This window comes from Cetorhinus maximus, chromosome 10, assembly GCF_964194155.1.
Source record: "Cetorhinus maximus chromosome 10, sCetMax3.hap1.1, whole genome shotgun sequence".
Classification (NCBI taxonomy): Eukaryota; Metazoa; Chordata; class Chondrichthyes; order Lamniformes; family Cetorhinidae; genus Cetorhinus; species Cetorhinus maximus.
In genome coordinates this window covers 78,063,157-78,088,495 of record NC_135888.1, presented here as the reverse complement: position 1 = coordinate 78,088,495, position 25,339 = coordinate 78,063,157, and the positions used below count along the sequence as shown (strand labels likewise).

At 44.9% G+C, this 25,339-nt stretch overlaps 1 protein-coding gene across 2 annotated transcripts in view; it reads right to left on the bottom strand.

Annotated features, from left to right (window-relative positions):
• The window catches only part of dbn1 (drebrin 1), a 209,842-nt gene that overhangs the window by 40,905 nt on the left and 143,598 nt on the right, over positions 1-25,339 (bottom strand). The window contains exons 2-6 of one of the 2 annotated variants that reach the window (XM_078550640.1): positions 24,049-24,104; positions 9,204-9,316; positions 6,994-7,068; positions 5,967-6,116; positions 4,666-4,743 (exon numbers count right to left, since the gene is read on the bottom strand). In XM_078550640.1, the coding sequence (XP_078406766.1) occupies positions 4,666-4,743; positions 5,967-6,116; positions 6,994-7,068; positions 9,204-9,316; positions 24,049-24,104 (472 nt within the window). The remainder of the gene's footprint in view (positions 1-4,665; positions 4,744-5,966; positions 6,117-6,993; positions 7,069-9,203; positions 9,317-24,048; positions 24,105-25,339) is intronic. The other variant, XM_078550641.1, reaches the window with a different exon arrangement.

The following is a 25,339-nucleotide window of genomic DNA, read 5'->3' as shown; positions in this document are numbered from 1 at the left end:
GAGTCCATCGCACTGACCAGATGAGGCAGGCACGCTCGGGAGGCTGTCCCTGGAATGTGTCCAGAGAGTGTGAAACTGGACCATCACTTTGGTCTGAAGGCTGCACAAAGCACAGGGAAGAGGCCCTGGACTGAGACACCTGTCTTTATCTAGTTGCAGGCGAAGGTTTCACATCTGAGTGACACAAACACTGCTCATCAGAACAAGGAGCCATAGGTAAGGAGACATTGTTGGGAGTTTATTTACAGCAGTGAACATTATGTACAAGTGATTAACACTGGTGCCCAGGCTATGCAACTATATCTTCTTAACCTCCCTAAACCTGCTGCTACATCTTCGTGCTCCCCCAACATCCACAGCAGAGGTGGAGGCAGTCTGACTGCTACGCCCTGTCTATGACGACCTTGGTGGGCATCCTCTGGAGGGCCAAGACCTTTTGGGCCCCAGCCTGCTTTCTGGGTCCTGCTGTGTGGCAGTGACACCCTCTCCTCAGCTTGTGGAGCTGTAGCTGCTGGGGTCACAGGACGATGGGCTGGACACTCCCGGGGTCACCTGGGTGGATCACCCCGGGGGGTGCATCTGCTGATCCTCCTCCCTAAGGGTGCCCGATGGCCCCTGGCTGACACCTTGAGGAGAAGGGAAAGCTGGAGTGAGATCAAGCTGCCTTGCACCCCTCTCACATACGCCCTGTTGGAGGCCAACTATGGCGTCAGTGATGGAGTTCAGCTCACACAGCAGCACAGGACTAATGTCCTGGACCAAGATCTCCATGGTGGCTGCCATCCTACCAGTATTGACTGCGGTACATTGGCATGCCAGTGCTATCACCTCAGCCTGAAGGCGGACGGGCTCCTCCGTCGTGCCTTGGAATCTGAGGAGTGCAGTGGACATCTCTTCCTGATGTTCTCAAGCTTGCCTTTGCAGCTGTAGCAACTGAGACATGACTGAGTCCAGAGGATCGTCATCTGACTCTGACTCAGCAGATTTCTGGCCTCCAGCAGTCCTCCGCGTGCCAGAAACCTGGGAAGTCCCTGCCGCTGCCTGCTGTGGATCAGACAGTGCGATATGCTCACCAGATTGTGATCCCAAGGCTACTCTAAAGCTAGGTCCCATCGAGGTGTGTGTCTCTGCGCTGATGGATATGGGTGAGCACTGTGAAGATCTTCAATGAGGATGCCTTCAGATTCCTCTTCTGAGGTTTCTTTGGGGCTTCATTGGAGCACCTGGGTCATTGAGTCCGTTGGCTGTTTCCCAGATGTGCCTGCAAAAGCAAGGAGAGATAATTAGTGCATGGCAGGGGACTGCAGAACAGGACACATCAGTCACATTGTCGAATGGATGTTGCACTACTGGACCCTCACTTGGTAGAGCACTGTCGACCTCACCATCAGCGAGAACGGTCCAGATCCTTGCCAGCCAGCTGGATGACTCTATTTTCAAAGTCCGTGAGGACCTTGATTTCAAGCATTCTTCCACCAGTCGGTGACCTCTCCCTGTTGTTGTGTGCCAGCTTGTCCTGCATGAAAAGAGATAGAGGGAGTGTAAGCAGGATGCCTGCCAGGCCAAATGATAAATATGCCTGGCATGTGTGGGTGGTGAGTGGTCCCATGGACAGGATGAGGACAACGAAGGTATGAGTGAGAGAATGAATAGTGTTGTCCCTTGAACTGGCAGTGAGTGAGATCCCTTTGGTTATGTGATGGGTTTGAGTGTAAGTTGAGAGTGATGAGAAGAGTGACTCACCCTGGCGGAACGGAGGAGACCATTCATCCTTTTATGGCACTGGGTGACTGTCCTCTTTTGTAAGGCGTTGGCGCTCGCCACCACTGCGACCGCTTCCTGTGAGGGTACAGGACATCACAACAGACCTCCACGACATCCAAAAGGCACTCAAGGGATGTGTCATTAAACCTGGAGGCTGCAATCTTCTTGCCTTATGGGGCTTTGTCTTCTGTGCAGCAGTCCTGGGCTTTAAGCACTGAGAGGTGTGCATGCGGCTGCACTTTAAATATGGTGGCCGGCGTGATGAAGCGGCGAGGTGATGGCGTAGTGGGCAAATGAGAGCACACCCGCCATTGAAACGGCATGTTTCCCAGGAATGCATGATTAATGAGGCAGTATTGGGACAACACGGCGTGAAAAGCTGCCATTGCGGCCGGTGGCTAAAATATCCTTTTTCCCGCCCGCTATCGCACTTAGTACAAATCTGAGACAATTCCGCCCTCACTCACCCCTGTCACTCACATATGCACACTCACCTCTGTCTGTCTGTCTCTCTCTCTCTCTCTCTCTCTCTCTCTGGCTCTGCAGCCTCTCTTTCTCTCCCCCGGGCCCCACAGCCTCTACCTCACTCTCTCTCTCTCTCTCTCTCTCTCTCTCCTGGGCCCCGCAGCCTCTCTCTTTCTCTCCCAGGCCCTGTAGCCACTAAGCACAGCAGCCTCTTTCTACTCCCTAACACTGCAGCGCCTCTCTCTCTCCCTGAGCCCCGCAGCCTCTCTCTCCTGGGCCCCATAGCACCTTCTCCCTGGGTCTCATAGCTTCTCTCTTTCCCTGAGACCTGCAGCCTCTCTCTCTCTCTCGGGTACCGCAGCCTCTCTTCCCCACCAAGCACAGCAGCCTCTCTCTATCCCCTGAGCACTGCAGCGTCTCTCTCTACCCCCGAGCCACACAGCCTCTCTCCCCCCAGCCTCTCTCTCTCCCCCGGGCCCTGTAGCACCTTCTCCCTGGGCCCCACAGCTTCTCTCTCTCCCCGGGCCCCGCAGCCTCTCTCTCAGGCTCTGCAGCCTCTTTCCCCCTGGGCCCCGCAGCCTCTCTCTTTCCCTAGACCCCAAAACCTCTCTCTCTGCCCAGGCCCTGCAGCTCCTCCCTCTCCTCTGGGCCCCACAGCACCTTCTCTCCCTCCAGGCCCCGCATCCCTCTCTTTGCCCGGGCCTTGCAGCCTCTCTTCCCCCAGGCCCTGTGGTGACCTCTCTGCCCTGGGCCCCGCAGCACATTTTCCCTGGGCCCCGCTGCCTCTCTCTTTCTCTCTTGGGCCCCACAGCCACTCTTCCCCGCCAAGCACAGCAGCCTCTCTCTACCCCCTGAGCACTGCAGCATCTCTCTCTCTCTCCCCGAGCCCCGCAGCCTCTCTCCCTCCAGCCTCTCTCTACCCTGGGTCCTGTTGCACCTTCTCCCTGAGCCCCACAACTTCTCTCTTTCCCTGGGCCCCGAAGCATCTCTGCACCCCCCCGGACCCCACAGCTTCTCTCTTTCCCTGAGCCCCGCAGCCTCTCTCTATCCTGGGCCTCCCAGCACCTTCTCTCCCTCCAGGCCCCACAGCCTCCATCTCTCCCCAGGCCCCACAGCCTCCATCTCTCCCCAGGCCCCACAGCCTCTCTCTCTCTCTCTCCCTGGGCCCCACAGCCTCTATCCCCCCCTCAGCCTCTCTCTTTCCCTCGGCCCCGCAGCCTCTCTCTCTCTTTCTCTCTCTGGGCCCCACGGCACCTTCTCTCCCTTGCGCCCCGCAGCCTCTCTCTTTCCCTGGGCCCCACAGCCTCTGCCCCGGACCCCACAGCTTCTCTCTCCGCTGGGCCCCACAGCACCTTTTCTCCCTTGCATCCTGCAGCCTCTCTCTCTCCCCGGGTCCTGCAGCATCTTTTCTCCCTGGGCCCCACAGCATCTTCTCTCCCTCAGGCCCTGCAGCACCGTCTCTCCCTCAGACCCCGTAGCCTCTCTCCTTCTCTCCAGGCCCCACAGAACCTTCTCTCTTCTTCATCTGACCCCCACCCCCACTCAAATCTTCTCTCTCCCCCCCAGCACACTTACTGCCGCCAGTGATCACTGCTCGTTCAATCAGAAACTTTCTCTCCCACGTTTGTCGGAGAGTAACGGCCTGGGATTGGAAGAGCAGCCCCTTGCAGAATCTTCAACTTCACTTACCTGTCATATCGGCATTTTGCAAAGTGGCTCCGGAGGCCACATAAACTGGCTTCAGCTGCGTGTTGGCAAGCCTGCTTTAGATGAATTGCATTTCTTATATAGCAGTAAAGGTCATAGTGAATTGCAATTATCAATTGCTCATCTTCATTATCAATCTGCAACCTAACTTGCTTTCAAATGGACAGGGAGGAGTAGTGCTACCTCTGATCAGGAAACCTATTGTGATCCACTCCTATTCTTAAGGAGATTGTTGTCCAAGAAGAGAGGATAATAAATTGAAGCAAAGCTCCACAACTGAAACACAACCAAAATGCAGAATGCTGTATCCACAGATGCTAATAACTGTTGAGCTGTGTTATTTCTGTTCTTGTTCCAAAGCTGTTTTAAAAACAACTGTTTAAAATAAATGGAGTAAAACAATTGATTGTGTGGTCGAACTGATTCAGATCAGATGCAGGCAACTCAGGCCAGGTCAGGATATTTAGAGCAGATGCGGGCAACTCTGATCATTCAGGGCCGATGCAGGCCGTCCAGACCAGGTCAGCAAAACTGCTCATTAAAATTTTATTCTATGCCACCAGACTTCAAGTGACGTTCTGTACATTCCTCAGACAAGGAATGTCTTGCTGAAAGATCATTATGTAGGAGTAGAATAATTAAAATCTGTATTGTTCTTTTCAAAACTGAAATTCTTACAGTTGGCAAAGTCTCTCATGATTTTCAGATGGTGACAATAAGGAGCTGTACCTTTGCCTGTGCCCAGAACAATTCTCGGTTGATTCGCTTCATTTCAATTGCAGCGTTGGTCTTCTGGTATGTCGTGCCCTGCAACATGAACATTTACAAAAAAATCAATTGGTATTGCAAGAGGGAGTTGTTGTGCAGGAACTATTGAGACTTTTGACTAGCTCCTTTTTGTAATTTACAGCACAGAAGAATGAATCAATCAGTCATACCCACAGGCATTTGAAGTGCAGAGAGGAAGTAGAGGCTAAATATCTCCGGTTCTACATCCTTCGTGGTTAAATTCATGCAGAATCCTAACAATTCTGTATGTTGAAATCAGGTAATATGAACACTAACACAACTGTGTTGCTGGATAGCAGGAGCCACTGTGCCTGTCATCTACCTGCCTCCACTAGTATTTTACCAGCAGTGGGGTAGGTTTCAGGTGGCCTGCCTGCCTTTGGGCCAACTGTGACTCTTAAGAGACTGACTGATGGCAAGTTACGGGCCTCTTGTCACTGCTGCTGGTATTTTACCAGTGGTGGAGGGTGCCCAAGCCAGGTAAATGCTGCCCACCTGCCTACTCACTTGAGGAAGGGGGTCTCTCCTGATTGGGTGCCTTGTGCCCCACGGAGAGCCCCAGCAGAAAGGGCCGACCTCACTTGAAGACCCTCTCCTCAGCCTCTCAATCACTATCCCTCCCAGCCTCGCCGGGTCCTGCCTGACTGGGCCCGGCGAGCACACCCCACTTACCATTTTCTCCTGCCTCCATTGCTGGTTTGGTCTGGGTATTGCTACAGTTCCAGCAGTGGCCATCATTCTCAGTGGCACTGCTGGGACTGAAGAGCTGCTGGCCCACAGATTGACTGGAAGGCTGGGATGCCAGTGCTTTTGGCAGGCCTACAGGCTTTCCCTGCCTCCCAGAATGGGAATATAGCTAAAAGACCACCTTTTAGAGGGATTTACCCCATACCCCGCCCACAGTGGCTGCTTTTTATGTATTTTCAATTAAGATTTTGAAAAAGTGACAGAGAGAGCACCTTTTTGTTGAAGCATCTCTCCCATCCCCAGTTACTTACCTTTTACTGCAGCTGGGTGTTTCGGTTGGAAGGTCTCTGATTGGCCCTCCAGCTTTGAAGGCTGGCCTGTAACCCTTAATCGGGCAGGAAACCCATCTGCATGTTAATTAAGGGTTCACCCACCCACATGCAAATCTTAACTTTAATTAATTTCCCCTGGAGGTGAGTTTCTGGCCTGAAAACAAACCCTGCTCCTGTTCCTGCCTCCATGGCAAAAAATTTGGCCTTCTGTCTTTTACTCACCACTGGAACCAACAACTCATCATCCTCTTTCAGGTGGAGTCGGCGCAAAACTGGGCTCGAAATGTGCATTGTGCCATTGGTCAGCTTCTGACGGATAGCAGTCGAGTCTACATCCTCAGGACTGCTGGCATTAACGATAACATTTGCCCCCTGTTTGGAGATAGGAAGAGAGAGAAGGGAAAAAGGTGATGAATATTTTTTTGAAGCTTTAATGTATTTAAAAAACACACATCCTCTATTTTCCTTCCTTTTCTCCCTTCTCTCCTAAATGTGCTGATTCTTGCTGGACAATGCCAACAGCCCACATGTACTTTACCCAAGTAGTTATTCTTCACATGTAAACCTTGTCTGCAAGTATCAGTAGGCTATTCCACATAGAGAATATTGCAATTGAGTCCTGACATCAATATTGATGCAGTTTAGCAGAAACCACCGCATAACAAATGGGAACTGGTACCATTACTGATTCTACACCCACGGCATCCCTATCAATCCTCCACCAAACCAGTTCTCGGGTGGTGATACCAATTAATGTGCCTCATTGCCCTGACTAGCTAACTTAATTTGACCAAGGATTGGCCATTAGATTTCCTGTCTTTAAAGACATGCATTTTTCTTGGCCAACCATTGCTGTATCTGAAGGTTTCCAAGCCTTTTAATTATTAAATGGCAGTTTCACTTCAATGCTGAATTATATCTAGAAGATCCACCCAATGATCAGAATGAATGAGCCATTTTTACATTTGGTGTTTCTGTAGCTTCAGTCATATAGCATATACATCTGCTGTGAGACTAAAGGGACCGATTTTGCAATGGAGTGTGGGAAATTGGTGAACAGACTTTGATCTCCTTCAACCCAAACTACAGAAGCAGAACATGTAAAAATGCCCTAGTTGCTGAACTGAACAATTTGAGAGCAGTATACTTTGACTTATCTGATGTCACTGCCAATGACTTAGCTAAATCGGGGTCAGTTTATTCTTACACAACAAAGGATGATCTGAAATACCAGAAGAAGCACACTTACCTGGAAAAAGTCTGCAATTGTAGGCACGTGACTAGCACATGTACATTTTCGATGGTCATCAACATCTTCACCAACCTAAAGAACAAAGAAAAAGGGCAAAACCTCACTAGTGCAATGCTTTAGCCAAGATTTGTAACTTCATTTGTAGCAGGAGTTTAAAGGGAGTTCATTTCTTAGCTCATTCTCACACCACATGCACTTGTTCAAGAAATCTGCACTAGTTCAAGAAACTAAAACAGGGATTGTTTTTGGGAGTGTACAGGGAACACCTCTTCATATCTGGGTGGCAGACAGGAGCTGCAGCATAGATGACCTTTGAGATTGTATGGGAGCAACAGTTGCTCACATCAAAATGCAGACTGGGAAGCTACAGAAAGGTTTATCCTTAGGACATACTGAGGCAGTTATTTGGATTTGACTGGCAAAGGGAAGAGCTATCAGGCAAAGGGAAGAGCTATCTGGAAAAGGAGAATTACTTCTGTGTTCACCAACTAATCAGACGCAACTCTTTGCTTGGCTCTTTTCAGACATTACCTTAGCAATGTGCTCATTAGTAAAAAGATAAATGGACAGAAAGAAAGAAATGTTAATAAATAAAGTATATTTAAAAAGTGGGGAAAGGTACATTAATGCTTATTCAATCCCATTTAATGGATTTAATTTTTGCATTGCCAATATGTAGTAATGTGCTCAGTCATGGAGCGTTAGGACAGAAGCTCATGATTCTCTACAGTTTCCACTCTCAAGCATTATTTTGGGGAAGGTTTCAAAATAATATTTATAAAGATATGGTACTTGATCATACAGCTATACTGTCCTACAAGAGACCTAAAACTCAAGTCAATACACTGGGAGAATTACTGAAAGATTTTATTTTGTTGAACGATAAAGTAGGTAGGGAGACACCACTCCATCACTTTAGAACCACTGATTGCACTAATGGCAGGCCTATAATTTACTGCATGAAGGCTGCACTACACTCTTTCCCACAGCAGGGGGCACACTGAACACTGCTGCAAAACAGGCGAAAGCTAAATCCATTGGATGGCAACTCTTAAATCCTAATTTTTTATGAGCTCATCACACTGGCATCAACAATGGCAGATTCTGCTAAGCATTTTGCTTGGAAATAATCACTTTGAAGGTCAGAACTAGCATCAATGGTCTCAACATAGAGATTCTGAGCTATGCTATTATGCTATGGCAGACCTACACTGAACGAAAGCCACGGCAAATTAGAGAGCTAGTCCTTGAATGAGTTTCAATGCTTGAAGGCAGAATAACCATGCACTTGACCCTAAGTATTGCACATAAGAGCACCCTTGACCCTATATGAGACACATAACCGGGAAGCCAGACAAAATGACTGCAGGAGAAATACTCAAAAAATGTAAAATTACATAATTCTGCTCAAATATCCAGTTATGCCTGGAATAAACATACCCATCAACTGAACAACTTGCATTTACATAGCATTAAAAATGCTAAATGGTGATTCACAGAGGCATAACAGAAAAAAATAATTGTACTCCAAGCCGAAGACAGAGCTATTCAAAGAGGTGATCAAAAGCTTTATGCAAGGAAGCTGGTAAGTAAGTGAGTTTTAAAGAGGTCTTAAAAAAGTGAGGAGGTGGAGACAGGGTGTAGGAGGGATTTCAAGAACATAGGACCTAAGCAGCTGAAAGCAAGGTCATCAAAGGTGGGTGAAGGGATGGAGGGTGTGAAAAGATTTCAAAATAAACCAAAGTCATAGGAATAGAGATTTTAGAGTTGAGGGTGGTGAGGGGGAGGGGAGGGGTAAGAGTTGTTGGTGAATGGTGGTGATACAGTGATGGAAGAGATTACAGAAATGGGGCAAGAAGATCACAAAATTGAGAATTTTAATCTTGATCTAATGGAGGACTGGGAGACAATGCAAGTACAGGGGTGATGGATGGGAAGGACTTGGTGTGGGATATGATATGGACAGTAGAAATTTAAATGGGCTAAAGTTAGTGAATGGCAAACACAGGATGCTGGCCAGAAGAAAAGAGTAATCAAGTTTGGAGGTGACAAAAGCATGATCAAGAAGGCTTGGATTCTGAAGCTGGTAAACTATATCTCTTGAGCCTTTTCTAGTGCATTCTTTGGTAAAGCTGGTGTTAATTGTGGACGTTTTGCATCTATTAAAGCACTGTAGTTAGATGCTGAAAAAGATATTTTTTACATACCCAATTGATGAGGACATATTTGGGCAGGCCAGAACCAGAGTCTTTGATGCTGCAGAATCCATACATCACACTTTGGTTGTCAAACTTTGTGGCAATTTCCTGCAGACCGCCAGCTGAAAATAAGGAAAGAAAGACTTGTCAGGGATATTAAGAGCATATAACAAATACTGTTCATTTTTAAAAGTGCTAATTCACAATGGTTTACGATGAACTTTTTCTAGTCACTATCCTTCCTTGGATTAACATGCCGTCATCTTGAAACAAGGTGCATCAGAAAATAGGTAAAATGTGCATGCTTAGTGTATGCACATTTGAGGGGTTAACCTGTCACTCCCCACATTTCTGTCCCAATTGATGGACTGGTCAGGTATAAAGCAAAAGTTGCCAAGAACCATCTGTGCAATTCAATTGCCAGATAATAAAAAACATTTAACAGGTAATGACACTTTGGCTGATGAAGGGGTTTATTCCTATCCAGAAAGCTGGAATCTAAGGCTCAACATTGTTGGTTGATCAGATTTACCCACTTTAGTTGGACAAATTAGATTAGTACAAATCTCACTATAGCCACAATGTATTCCAGTGAAGGCAAGGAGGCAAAAACGAACTGCCAACACAAAACATTTCAGCAAGGAGGTCGGTCAGGTGAAAAAAGCAGACATTACAGTACAAGGGACAAATGGTCAGAGAAAGAGAAGGATGTTAATTGACAGTTTCTGAACAGTCCCTTTTTCTTGAAAACAGCATCTCTTTTAATGGTTACACCAGGCTCTCTATAAGTAAGTCACATCCCTTGTGATCAGGGAGTTTTAACAGACAGGGTTAACAAATACTCTATTTTGCAGTAACAATGTGAATTGGACTTTAATGTATTCGCACTGCACCTCCTCTCATTTCAAAAGTAGAGCTAAGAACAAAACTGTCGCATATGCTCAAGGGTGGATGCCTAATAAGGGAGTGACTTTCTTTTCAAACTCCTTTTAAAAAGGACTAACAAACTGAAATGAACTTGATGCAGACAAGAAAATAAAGATCTTATTGCTTCAAAAATGTTTTTAGAACACACAGTGAAGAGAATTTCTAATTTCTGTCTCTGGTGTAATGTTTAGGTTGCCTTTATTTGGTTTCAGAAACTGCACCTAGCTGCAAAAACTTCTAGTTTATACATCATGTTTTGTCTTGAAGCTGGCTTCTCAGCTGACTGTGCCAACCAGCCTAAATAAAACACTTTCACAATGAGTTTCACTTGTTCAGATAGATCAAGCTCAACAGATCAAAGGGCTCTTTATTTCAAGCATTTAATTTATAAATCTAAAATGCATTTCCATATCAATAATACCAGAAATATTAGATCACACATTTAACAATACAAAATCTCAGGCATCCACATATAATAATGAGGTCACAGGACAAATTCAACCAACTAAGGACACAGGCAAATATTTAAAATGTTTTTGAATAATTTGATGATGGCTATTTGCATTTCAACCAGCCACAGTTTATTAGCACTCCACAGACCAACTTAAATTCAGATCAAAGGGAATTTCTTTAAGACATCCAATAGACACATACAGCTGGCCGATGCCATTTTGAACAGAACATCCATTGTTATCTAAAGCTAAATAAGCCTAATAAGACAAAATCTCCCAGTTTTGTCACAAGGGCCTATTCTCTCAGCATGTTACAATGTTTTGGGGGTGGGGGCTGGAAGTGGGAGGTTGGCAGGAAGGAGTGGGGCTGTGCTTGAAATAAAAGCTGAAGTCAGTGTGATCTGGTGTTTGACAGCCTGCACTTTGACAGCAGATGGTATCTCAGTCAAGATTACACTACTGTGAAACTCAGTTCAGGTTTACATAGTAATACAAAAGAAAATCGTCAGATATTACTGTATTAAGTTACCAATATGCCAGAGTTAATTATTTTTATTATAACAAATACAAAAGTAATTGCATTTAAATAGCATTCTTAACTTTAAAAAATGTCTCAAGGACCTATACAGAATGGAATTAGACAAAAATTGACACAGAGCCAATGAAGGAGATATTTGAAAGGGTGATTAAAATCCAACCAGCATCTCTGGGGTCAGTGAAGCTAAATCCATTTGAATAGGGCTGTGTGAGACTTCAACAAATTACAAGAAGACATTAATAAACTTGTAAAATGGGCATGCAAACTGCAAATGAATTTCAATATGGATAAATGTGAGATGGTACATTTTGGTAGGAGAAATATGGAGGACTCTTTGGAAAATAAGGGTAGAATTTAATTCAGGTGACGGGGGCTCATCTGCCAGCTGGGGAGCTGGTGAGAGCCCCTGATTGCCTCTGTTGGCGAAGGCCTGCCTTATTAAGTGCACATCAGTGTCTAGCTGAAGGCCTTCTTCAGGATTTAGGACCCTGGGCGCAGAAATCACTGCCGAGCAGCCGGCTAATCAGAAGTTGGCAGCTCTCCATTGCCCGTCAGCTCCACCGGGAGCAGCAATAGCTGCCGGCAATGCACCCACCAGAGGCCTAGGATTGCCAAAGGACCCAGGCCACAGGTCAGTGAGGGCAGGAAGGGAATCGTGGGGAAGGGAATCGTGGGGAGGAGGTCGCTGTCTTTGGAGGTTGGGGGTGGTGGTGGGGGAGGCTAGGTGTCTCTCAGTGGGACCCCCTTCCCAATGCTGGGTCCTCGATCAGGGACTGAGTGCCTCCCACTGCGAGCCTGAAAGCAAATCTGGCAGTGTTTGCTTTTTGGGCTTCCTGCATGGCAAGTCCCCTGGTTGAATACCAGTGGCAGCAAGATGAGGCCCTTAAGTGGGCATCATTAATTGCTCACTTAAGGGCTTCAATTTGCGTCTGGGCGAGAAGGCCGTCCATGAGCCTTTTTGCCCTGGACTTAATCGGGTGAAGTCAAGAAGGCAGCAGGGCACCCAACCGCACTCTCCTGCCCAATTAAATGTCTCCTGCCTCCAAACTCACTGCTGCGGGGGGTGGGGGGGGGATTAAATTTTGCCCCGAGAGTCTAAAAGATCAAAGGCTTGCACATATATAGCCTCTTTCACAACCTCAGCACTGGCTAAAGTTGTGGATTCAAGTCCCCCATTCCTCCCTCGCCACTCCCTTCAGGACTTGAGCACAAATAGAAGGCTAACAGTTCAGTGCAATAGTGAGGAAGTGCTACACTGCTGGAGGTGCCTTCTTTATTCTTCCCAGGTGGGCATAAAAGATCCCATGACACTATTTTGAAGAAAAGCAGGGGAGTTATCCCTGGTTTCCTGGCCAATAATTATCCTTCAATGAACATTGCAAAACAGATCAATGTCAGATTGCTGTTTCTGGGAGCTTGTGTGCTAATTGGCTGCCACGTTTCTTACAATACAAAGGTGACTACGTTTCAAAAGTACTTCATTGAGAGCAAAGCACTTTGGAATGTCCTATGGTCATGAAAAGTGCTATATAAACGCAGGTCTTTTTTGAAGCGTACACACCGTAATAAAATAGGAAACAAATAGAGTAGAGGTGCAAAGAGATCTAGGGAAACTTGGAAAATAAGACAGTAATTAAAGTGGTATTTGTTAATAAGGATATTCACACCTTAAGCCTAATATTTTTAAATAGAATTTACAGCAACAGACCAGTCAGCCCAGCAGATTTATGTTGGCGCTTATGCTCCACGCAAGAAGCATGTGCAACTTTGCCAATGTTTCAACCATTCAATGTGGCAGGAAATTCCACATTCTCAGCATTGCGTAAAGAAGTTTCTGCTGAAGCCTTATTGAGTTTGTTAGTGACTACCTTATATTTATGACCCTAATTTTAGACTTCAAATCTTCTTTACATCTACCCTACCAAATTCCATCATAATTTTGAAGACCTTTATCAGGTCACCTGTTAGTCTTTGCCGGAGAAAAGAACCCTATCCTGTCTAGTCTTTCTTGGAAATTGTACCCTCTTAGTTTTGGTGTCTTTTTTGCATTTTCTCCAGTGCTTCTGAATTTTTTTGTAATTTGAAGAGCAATCTTTTTTCATCATCCCTCTTTGCTTCTCATATATGCTTTTTCACATCCCTTCTGAACCTTCTGTATTCAGGTTGGTTCTCATTTCTATTTGTTACCTGATACCTGTTGTAAGCACACTTTTTCTTCTTTAACTTAATCTCTATCTCCTTTGTCATCCAGGGAGCTCTAGATTTGTTTATCCTACCCTTTCCTTTTGAGGGAACATACCTGGACTGTGCCCAAACCATCTCCTCTTTGAAGGTAGCCCATTGTTCAGCTACTGTTTTTCCCACCAACCTATGGTTCCAGTCTATCTGGCCCAGCTCAGTTCTTTCCCCATTGAAGTCTGCTCACTGCCAGCTGATTATTCGTACTCTGGATTAACCAATGTCATTTTCCACCGTAATCCTAAACCTTATGATACAATGATCACTGTACCCTAAATGTTCCCCCACTAGGGGCAGGATCTTTAGGTCGGCGAGTGGGTGGCGGGGCCTGCTCGCCGACATGTAAAATGATGTGGGATGACATCAGGCGGAACTCCCGATGTCACCCCGCATCATTTCCATTTTCAGGTCGGCGGGTGCGCAGCTGAATCAGCTGTGCGCCCGCCAACATGTCAATGGCCTATTGAGGCCATTTAAAAAATACTTAACATAATTAGTGGACCTGCCCGTCTAACCTTAAGGTTGGCGGGCAGGCCGGGAGCCCTGGCGGGCTTAAGAAAAAGCATGAAACCTTATCCACAGGCAGGATGAGGTTTCATGAGGGTTTTTAAATATTTAATAAAGGTTTCACTGAAAGTGATGGACATGTCCCAACTGATGTGACAGTGTCACATGAGGAGACATGTCAGGGAAATTTTGTTTTTGTCTCTTTAACATTTTTAAATTTGGAGCTGATCTCCCTGAGGCAGCACTTAGCCTCAGGGAGATCAGTGCGCTTTTTTCACGCATGCGCGAAAGAGCGCACACTCGGCTGAGGGAACTCCCCCCCACCCCCGTCCGCACAGGGAGTGCATAGTGCTTCCTGGCGGACATCAAGCTGGGTGGGCCTTAATTGGCCCCCCCCCACGTAAATGCCGGTGCGCCCTGATTGGGGGCACGGATTGGAGGCGCGCCTGCCCACGCCTGCTCCTACACTTCCCCACCAACGGGGGGGAAAATTCTTCCCTTGATCTACTTGGCCCACCTAATTCCCAAGAACCAGGTCTAGCAGTGCCTCCTTTCTTGTTGGACTGGACACATGCTGCTGTAGGAAATTCTCCTGAACACAATCTAGGAACGCTTGTCCCCCCCTGCCCCTTACACTACCACTATCCCAGTCTATATGGGGTAATTAAAGTCCTCAATTATAACTAATCTATGATGCTTACACCTCTTTGAAATTTCCTTGCAGATTTGTTCCTCCATATCCTTCCCACTTGCTGGCGGTCTATATATTATACCGAGCAATTTAATTGTACTCTTCTTATTCCTTAGCTCTAACCAAATCGATTCTGTCCTGAATCCTCTGACACATCCTCTTTCTCCACCACTGCAATACTCACCAAACCAAAAACACCACCCCTTCTTCCTTTTTCCCTTTCCTATCTTTTCTGAACACCTTGTAACCAAGAATATTTAACACCCAGATCTTCCCTTCCTTAAGCCAGGTCTCCGTTATTGCCACAACATCATAATCCCACAAGGCAATCTGTGTCTGTAACTCCCCAATTTTATTAGCTATACTCCGTGCATTCACATACATGCAGTGTAACCCTGATTTAGACTTCATTACTTGCTCCCTTACTCCAACTCCATTTATTAACTTCCTATTCTCTATTTTAGTGCTATCTGCCTCTCCCAGCATTCTGTGCACCCTGGTATTACTTTCTAATATTCTCTCCTGGTTCCCACACCCCTGCTGAGTTAGTTTAAACCCTCCACAACAGCACGAGCAAAACGACCCGCAAGGAACTCAGTTCTGGCTCTGTTCAGATGCAACCCGTCTGGCTTGTACAGCTGCCATCTCTGCCAGAGCCAGAGCCAGTGTCACAGGAATCTAAAGGCCTCCCTCATACACCATCTTTCCAGCCACGCATTCATCTGTCTTATCTTCCTATTTCTGTACTCACTTGCACGTGACACCCGGAGTAAACCAGAGGTTACTACTTCAGAGGTCCTGCTTGCTAATTTTCTACCTAGTTCCCTAAATTGCAGGAGCACATCCCCCATACTACCTATGTCTATAGTACCAATGTGGATCACAACCTCTGGCTGTTGGCCCTCCCCCACAAGAATGTCCTGCAGCCGTTCTGTGACATCCTTGACCCTAGCACCAGGGAGGCAACAAACCATCCTGGAGTTACATTGACAGCCGCAGAAATGCCTGTCTGCTCCCCTAACTAATGAAACCCCTATCAGTGCTGCCCTTCCGCTCTTCTTCCTCCCCTCCTGTACACCTGGGCCACCCGCGGTGCCACGGGCTTAGCTCTTGCTGCACTCCTCCAAGGATCCATCGCCTTCACTGATATCTAGAATGGAAAACTGGTTAGTGAGACGGACTTCTGGGGACTCCTGCACTACCTGCCTATTTCTCTTGGACTGCCTGGCAGGCACCCATTCGCTATCTGCCTGCTTGCCTCTAACTTGCGGTGTGACCACCTCTCTGAATGTACTATCCACGTAGTTCTCTACCTCACTGATGCACCTCAGTGACTCCAGCCGCTGCTCAAGCTCTGAAATGCGGAGCTCAAGTTTGTGCAGCCAGTGACACTTCCTGCACATGGGCTCGTCTGGGCCATGAGAAGTGTCCACGACTCCCCACGTGCCACAGGATGGACATTCCGCTTGGTTGAGCTGTCCTTCCATGCCTTAACCAGATCTCTTTGTATTCCTATGCCATTTAAATTCTTATTTTCCAAGGAAGAAGTGGCAGCCATATTCCTCCTATAAAAATGTACCCTCGCACATATCCAAATTTAAATTCATTGGCCATTTACAAGCCCATTCTGTAAGTTTAACGTCTTTTATTTTGCTGCAATCTTCCTCTGTATTAACTATACTTCCTGATTTGGTGCAATCCACAAAATTTTGAGACAGTACTTCTGATTCACGAATCTAAGGCTGGGATTTTTCTGGCCCTGTCAGGAAATCCAGTGGCTCAGTCAAAAGCCCATTGACTTTCGGCGGGACAGGATGATTTTTACTTAAATGGTAAACAACTGTGGTCCCAGCACTGATCCCACCTTGTCTGAATAACTACCTTTAACCTCTACTCTCTGACTTCTGTTTTGTAGCCGGTTTGCTATTCATTCTGCTACTTGACCCCTGACCTCAAGTTAGTCATGAGTTCACCTCATTGAAGGTGGTTTGAAAGGCCATACATATTACATCTCCCGCACTACAATTGTCTACTCCTACTGTTCCTTCTTCAAAGAAATCAATAAATTTGGCCAAACATGACCTTCCCTTCTAAAATCTGTGCTAATTACTCTTTATTATATTCTCACTTTCTAGGGGGAGAATTTTCTCCCCGTCGGGCAGGCGGTTTGGGAGTGGGCGGGCACGTAGCCAATCGCCGCCCACAATTGGCTGCGCACCGCCATTTTGCGTGGGTGGGCCAGTTAAGGCCCGCCCAGCATGACACGAATCCGGAAGCACTTAGCACTACCTGTGTGGGCGGGGGGAGGAGGGAGAGTTGGGGCATGCACTCTTTCACGCGTGCATACAAAAGAGCGCAGAAATCTCCCTGAGGCAAGGAGCTGCCTCAAGGAGATTACTTTTGATTATGAAGAAAAGAATTTTAAAAAATTTTCAGACAGGTCCCCTCATGTGATAGTGTCACATGAGCTGGGACATGTCAATGAATTTTAATAAAATTTTTTATTAGACTTATAAAACCTTCATGAAACGTCATTCCGCCCATGGATGAAGTTCCATGAAGAATGCGAAGGCTGCCTGGACTCTTTGCCTGCCCGCCAACCTTAAGGTTGGATGGGCAGCCCAGACAAGTACCTCAGTTAGTTTAATAATGGCCTTAATAGGCCTTTGACAGTTCGGTGGACATCCTGCCAACTCCGGTGCTGAAGATCGGAATGACACGTGGTGACGTCGGGATACACGCCTGACATCACTGCACGTCACTTTACACGTCACCATGTGGAGCCCGCCCCCACACGCTGAACAGAAGATTCAGGCATAGATGTTTTTTCTATTATATCTTTGATGTTAAGATTTCAATATTTTTCCTGGTGTAATATGTGATCCAGCTTTCTACCTTTTGAGCTTATCACTCCATAACTGTTAGATCATAAGACTCTGCCCTTTTCACTTTGTTCAACTTCTAATTGTACTTATTCCACATGCAGAGGTTCCCCTTTCTGTCTCCTCCTCTGCAACTCCTGCTCACCTTGCAGAGCAAGTGGCATATTGCAACTACTGCCCCCCATACCTATGGAAGACAATTAATTTCCTGCCTTTCTGTGGCAACTCAGCACAGAGCTTCCACCAATTTTGGTCTGAGCACAAGTAAGTAAAAAGCACTTTGTTGAGTGACCTTTTAAATAGCCCCATCATGCTCACCAATGCTTGTTGTTTCAGGAATAAATATAGAAGCTATTCCCTGTACATTTGTTGACCAGTTTTGATATCCAGGCATTTTATTAATCTGTTGACGTCAGTAACTTCATGATCACACAGGTTCAGCAACTTCGGTGCACGCAGGGGATGTACCTATGTAAGCCACTCCAGTAGCCTCACACACTACAATTCTGCAGGCGGGACTGTTGAGTGTCACTAGAAGTGGTGCTATGCAAATGAATTTTACACCCAAGTAGTCTAACTTGTTGATTCTGTTTTCTGCCTTTACAGTGTGTGAACCACCTTGTGCCTTGCAAAAAAGCCTGTATTTTTACTTTTGTGAAGGTCCCTTTAAATCCAAAGTGAAATTAAGTTAAAATGGTTCCTGGCAATGTTGAGAGTACTTCTGAGAAGTGCTCATGTGATCTAGGTTCTAGGAAAATGAGAGTTAGGTGAAGCAAAAGTTAAGTAGACAGGTAACTGAACATCGAATTACAGTGGTGTTCTTTAGCTGGGAATAGAACACAGCTACAGAACATAGACACAGATCTCCTGATAAAGAAGCAGGGAGAGTTTTCCGAGAATAGGACAAGGACTGTAAAGCTGTGGGTGTAAGGCAGCTGAGATGGGAAGTCATGGCACAGCTAGCAAAGGAGACCAAAAAGGATTCTAGGAGCAGAGCAGTAACGGTTGGGATGGACATGCCTTTTGGGGGCCTGTGGAAATCGGGTGTTGCGAGTCTGCTGTCTGAAGGAGCCTGGGCTCTACCTCCTGTATTAGTAAAGGAACCAAAGCTCCACCTGTGAAATACAGAAGGATTCAGTAGCTGCGTTTAATGTCATATATTCTGAGGAGGGAGTATTTGTAGTTTTGTACATGTATCTTTGTTGTATCACAATTTAAAGTGAAATTTACCTTTTTATTTGAAGTATCATTTGCCTGTTAATTAATGCTTGAATTATATGGATTTAGGTTTATTTTGTTACAGTAAAGGTTTTATAAAGTGAACTTTTTTCTGTTGGCGTTGAGGGAATTCCTTTCTTTTGAAAAGTTATTGGTTCCAATGGGGATCGTAACAAGTGGTTTGCAGTATAGATATATTAGGATTTAACAATTAGTTGGACATACATAAGAAGTCAAATAATAACATCAAAGATACTAATTGGTACTCCAGTATTTCAATTTCACTGAATGCGTCCAAATAACAGCATTAGAAATATGACACAATCAAAACTTGTAAAAATCAAAGCACTGCTACATTGATACTGCACTTATTTTTATGAGTAAGGTTACAATGCCAATCATATTTTAGTGAGAGGTTACTGCAAGACTGCTGATAGCAATAAAGTAGCCTAAAAAACCAGAAGCAGACGTTCAGAGATGATACTGTTATGCTTTGGGCTTTTACTTACATGTGTTTCTCATGCTACACATTAATGACCATGCCAATAAGCAAGTCCTTAGTTCCTAAAAACCCGAGTGTGTGTAAAATGCAAAATGCATGGTAGTGGATTGGCTCCCCATTATATATTCCACTGAATTTCCTTTTCCATCAAATTCATGTTTTGTGGCACTATCAAAGTTGAGTTTTATCTCCAAATATCTGGTAATGCAACTTTGTCATTGTAGTTAGCTAACTGGATAAGACATAAGCCCTCATGTTCTCTGACACTTTGGAAAGCAGAAAATAAATGTCTTTTCAGGTTGTGGTACATGCTATAAACTGTGGAACAAATGTATTAAAAGTAATGGGTAAGAAGTAGCAATTGATAATGAAGCAGTGTAATAATCTACCAATTTTATAGAACTTTTATCTCATGCTCCCTCCTCAGATACAAGAACAAAATGCAACACAGCTAATTTTAAAACTGGACAAGTAGTAATAGTGCAATACTGATCTGTGGGCACTCATGACAATTTGTGGAGCTCCACAAGATGACCCGTTACACTGGCGATGGACCATGAGCTGGAAAGTAGCTTGTTCTCGGCTGAAACAGACACAATGAACCAAATGGCTTCCTTTTGTATCATAAATTTTCTACGTTTCTATAGGTTGTGGAACAGTGATAAAAGTCAGAGCCTTGGTTTGGTAGTAGTACTCCACTCTTCATCAGAAGGTTATGGGTTCAAGTTCCACTCTAGAGATTTGAGCACATTATTCAGGCTTTTATGTCCTTGCAGTATTGAGGGAGTACTGAATTGTCAGAGGTACCATCTTTTGAATGGGAGACTAAACCAAAGCTCCTGTGGCTGAAAAAGATCCTATGGCACTATTACAGAAAGAGCAGGGAAATTCTTCTAGTGTCCTGGCCAACATTTATTCCTCAGCCAACACTACTAAAACTGATCATATTGTCACTTAACTCAATTACTGTTTACAAATTGGCTGTACTTTCCCCTACATTACAAAAATATTTTATTTGTTGTGCAGCACTATTTCCAGAGGAAAAGGAATCATATATGGATCTTTCAAAATTGAATGAGGTGGGTCAGCTTCCACAGATACTAAAACAGAAGAGATGCTTTTTGCCCAAGGGCTATACATGCACCCATTGTAGTTCAAAACTGGGATATAGAGAGACAGATGGTGCTCTTCACAGTTCACTCAAGTTAATGCAACTGGACTTACCCCAGGTGCAAGACCTCCATTGATTGGCATGTGTTATCTAGCAATTAATCTTAAATTGATCAATATTGTACAAAGTCAGCAGTCAGGTGCACCAGCTGTGGAAATCTATTTCCAATTAGATCTGCAGGATATGAATTATACCCAGTTGAACAATGGATTTTCAGCAAGACAGATTTAAAGAAACCATCAGACAACAAATATAGACTTTCTAAAATGTAATGAAAGTCATCACAAATATGTCCCAACCAACTCCAGATTGTGCACCCAAGTTGCTAAAATACCAACACCAGGTGGCAGGGAGATCATTTGTTTAGGCATTTGAATGAACACTAATTTGAAAGAATAGGTCTACAACTTCCAGGACCCCATAACCCTGCGTCCCCACCACACCCACAACTTCCAAATATGGGCAATTCAATATCGGGGTGGAAAATAGCAGTTACAGGCAGAAGATCTGGAATGGGTACTCTGTTACCGACATCTAGAAAATTGTCCTAACTACTTAGAAACATCAGAGACATACATCCATCCATTTTCACACCGCTTCTTCTGGTGAGGGTTGCGATGGCAGTAAGCTGAGCAGGGCCGACCAGACTTCCCTTTCCTCAGCCGTAGATTCCAGTCCTCCTGCAGGATTCCCAGGCACTCCTAGGCCAGCCGCTAATCCCTCCAGCATGTCCTGGGCCGGCTTTGAGGTCTCCGCCCAGTGGGCCGTGCCCGGTACAATTCCAGCAAGAGCCCACCACCACCTCAACAGGCCCCTCTCGATCCGTAGGAGCAGCGACTCTACTCCGAGGTTCTCTTACATTGCCAAACTCCTCACCCTGTCCCAGACAGTACACCCAGCAACCCTGCAGAGAAACATCATTTCCCACAATTTTATCTCTTTGGTCAGTGCCCACAGTCATGACCATAGGTGAGGATGGGGACGTAGATCGACTGGTAAACCAAGAGCTTTGTCCAAAATTCAGCTTCCCCTTCACCACCACGGACCAGTAGAGCGCCACAAACTGCACTTGTTGCACCAATCTGCTGGTCAAACTCGCAATCCCCCACCATCAATCGTGAACAAGATCCCGAGATACTTGAACTCCTCCACTAAGGGAAGCTGTTTCCCCCCAACCTGGAGAGAGCAACTCACTCTTTTCCAGGAGAGAACCATGACCTCAAATTTGGAGGTGCTGATCTGCATCCAAGCCGTGTCACACTCGGCAGCGAAACGTTTGAGTGCGCACTGGAAATTGCAGCCGGATGAGCAAGAAGCACGACATCATCTGCAAATAGCAGAGATGCCACCCTCGAGCCCCCAAACTGGATTCTCTCCGTACCTCAGCTGTGCCTTGATATCCTGTCCATGAAAATAACGAACAGGAGTGGAGACAAGACGCACCCTTGGCGGAGTCCAACTCCCACCTTGAACGAATTCGACTTAACACCAAGAAAGCGGACACCACCCTCGCTCCATGAATAGAGGGACTTTATAGCACGCAGAAGCAGCGTTGGCACCTCATATCCCCGCAGCACCTCCCACAAAATATCCCGAGGAATGCGGTCGCATGCCTTCTCCAGGTCTACGAAACAGAGGTAGACCAGATTAGCAAACTCCCATGAGCCCTCAATTTATCCGTGAGAGGGCAAAGAGTTGGTCCACTGTTCCACGACCAGGGCAGAATCCACATTGTTCCTCCTGAATCTGAGGTTTGACTAATGGAAGAAGTCTCCTCCCCAACACTCTGGCATAGGCTTTCCCGGGGAGGCTGAGGAGTGTGATCCCTCCATAATTGGAACACACCTTCTGGTCTCCTTTCTTAAAGATGGGGACCACCACCCCAATTTGCTTCTTCAGCTCTCATGAAGAAGATAATATGGACTTGAAACATTAACTCTGTTTCTCTCCACAGATGCTACCAGACTTGCTGAGTTTTTCCAGCATTTTCGGTTTCATTGCCTCTTTCTCCTGTTTTGCTGTTCATCTACACTAGCCATACCAGTACCATCAAAGTTCCTCTCTCCCAATTCTCTACTAAACAGAATCAATGGTACCGGCCTGCTACCGGACTTCGCAATTTTTAAATGTGCGAAAGTAGCCACGCACCTCATGATTTCATCTCTACTCATATTTGTGGGACCCCTCCATGCTCAAAGGAAGAATCTTCTAGCTTTGTATCTTTTTTTCAGTTTGATGCCATAGCACCAGAAATGATACTATAAAGTATCTGAAGTGATAAGATCCAGAACTAGACTGCAGGCCAATTCAACTCAGTATAGGAGAATCAATTATTTTTTGTCACATAATTCCAATCTCTACATGTCACATTATAGAATTACCTAGAAATTGTAACACAGAAGCAGGTTGTTCAGCCTAACCAGTCTGTGTTTGTCTTGTATCTCCATTTGAGCAATAGTCTCATTCCCTCAATCCTACCTATTTCCCTTTTAATCAACAATCTATCAAACCTATTCTTAAATGCCAACATGGTCTCTGCTTTAATCATTGTCATGCAGTGGATTCCACAGCTAAAAGTTTCTCCTACTCTTAGTAGGACTTGGACGAAAGTCAGACAATAAAGAAAATTAAAATGAATAACAACCTTCAAAGGTCAGGATAGAAACAAGTATGATGAAATGTCTAAAAATAAAAAAGAAACAGGGCATAGAGCATCAATTCCCAGCCTCACATAATCATGGCATACTGGGCTGTATCTCCCATTCCATTCATCTACCAATCTTGGCAACTGGACTGTTTCAAAATATAGCCTTATTATCACTATCTGCCCTGGCAAACTGCACTATATGTAGACAATGCTGTAAAATAAGTTGAAGGAGTTCTCATATCCCCATCTCCAATGCTTGAACTGCAGAAGCTTTGTACAACCTTGCTCCACCTTGACAGAAAAAAAGTAAGGCCTGAATTTTCACAGCGACAGAGAGGACCTCCAGCTCACACAAAATGGCACTGGCTCCCCAATCCTGGAAGTCTCACCCCTAAACCCAGCTCCAACTATTTTCAGGGGGTGGGGGAGAGGAATGGGGGCAGGTTGTAGTTTGCACATCCGAGATTAACAGAAGCAGTTGCACATTGAAACAGATTCAATTTTTAATAGTGGGATGTCCAAAACATGACTCATGGGCTTTAAACCTTTGAGGGAAAAGGTCTAAAGCAGCCAGCGTTATTTGAAAAGGTACCCCTTGGTCCAGAGACTCTATACTCCCGACTTGGGAGTGAAAATCCATGCCAAAGACTTCTAAGCATCTAATGGCGTTGCAAAACATTGAACTTCTCTATTTAGCCTGGCAGGCAAGCAAGGTTGCACATCTTAACAGATTTAGATATGTAAGAATGTTGAAAGGTTATAGAATTAGAAGTCTGCCAATACAGACATATATTTGAATGGACACCCTGCATTTTCAAATTAAAGTCGTAGATTATTAAACGTTGTCACTGAACTGACCATGGCTTGTGCAGGTCAATGCCCAAATCCTATGAAGTGCAGAGCCTTGAGTATGCTGTACATTAACCAGAAATACATTTCCTTATAAGACTGTAATTAAACTGGGTTACTGCAGAATATATTGCATCTCTTACTTTCAAATGATGGTGAATCTAGATCAAATCCAGTTGGAAAGGCCTAACGTTAACTAGAGGCATAAATCTAGTCTGCATTAGTCACATACCTCCTGAATCGGCTAATTTCAGATTGTCAGTGTTATCTTCGTAAGTGTACAGGGCCCTGTGGAGAAAAGGAATTCAAACTGGTTAATTAGCTTTGCCACTACAACATATCTAGTCCATTGGAATCAAAAAATAATTATAATATTTGGCAGGAATTAAATGGATTAATTTCTGTGGTACATTAACTCTACATCTTCTTTGCATGCCCATTGGTGCACTATGGTTCAAGATCCCTCAGGTCTCTAACAGACCGCAGCATTATAATTTATTCTGTTTCAAATGTAAAGTACATGGAGATTGGCTAAAAGCAAACTGTATCATTACAGTAGTAATCATACACTTCTACACCCCAGCGAATTATGCTGTATTGATGCTTAGATAAATCCAAATATAAGAAAACATGGAACAAAAAAAAAATTGCCATTGGTCTATTACTTCCAGACTATGTGTAATAAGCCCCGGCAGGGACTCAGCAAGTACGTACATTTATTTGGCAGTCTTAGTGTAATAAAACATTTCAAAGCAGTTTAGAAAAGGTGAAAATAACCAGAGAACAGAAAAAAGAGAGAGAGGTTGGTGTGGTGAATTAAAGTAATATTGAAAAGGTTTTCAGGTGGATTTTGGAGGATGGAAGAGAGGTAGTAAGGTGAAGGGAACACAATGGCTTTTGTTTTGTCAATGTTGAGCAACAAAAAAACTCTTACTCATCCAGGAGCAAGTCATATGCAGGCAATGTAAAGGAGGTCAAGAAATCAAAAGTGGAGGAGATAGGTAATGCTGGATGTTGCTAGCGTATAAGTGAAAGCTTAATACTTACGTAATCTCCTGAAAGAAGTTTCGACAAGTCTCTCTCTGACCTCTCTCTTCAAAGATAATCAAATGAAACCCCCAGACTATTTATCTAACCTTACATTCTTCATTACTTACTTTTGACAGATTGCTTTTCATGATATAACATATCCACGATGGCAGATGCCCAGGAATGTTTGTAGTCCTCTGTTTTATCATTTCAATCTGTATTAACCTCGATCACCTTCAATTCTGATCCAAACCAGTTATTTAATCACCTTAGTTTAAATATTTAATCAATCAACACAGCAACAAACACTTCTGCAAGTCCTTTTGCATGTTCATTGTTCTGTAGAAGGAAATTAAGCTTCTTTTATTTTTGACTGAAGCTTGCTAATTTTGTATTTATATCAAATTCTACATTCAGAGTCACTGCTAAATAACCTGTCTGCATCTACATTTTGCATCCCTCTCAGAATTCTAAAGAAAGGGATCATGTTCTCG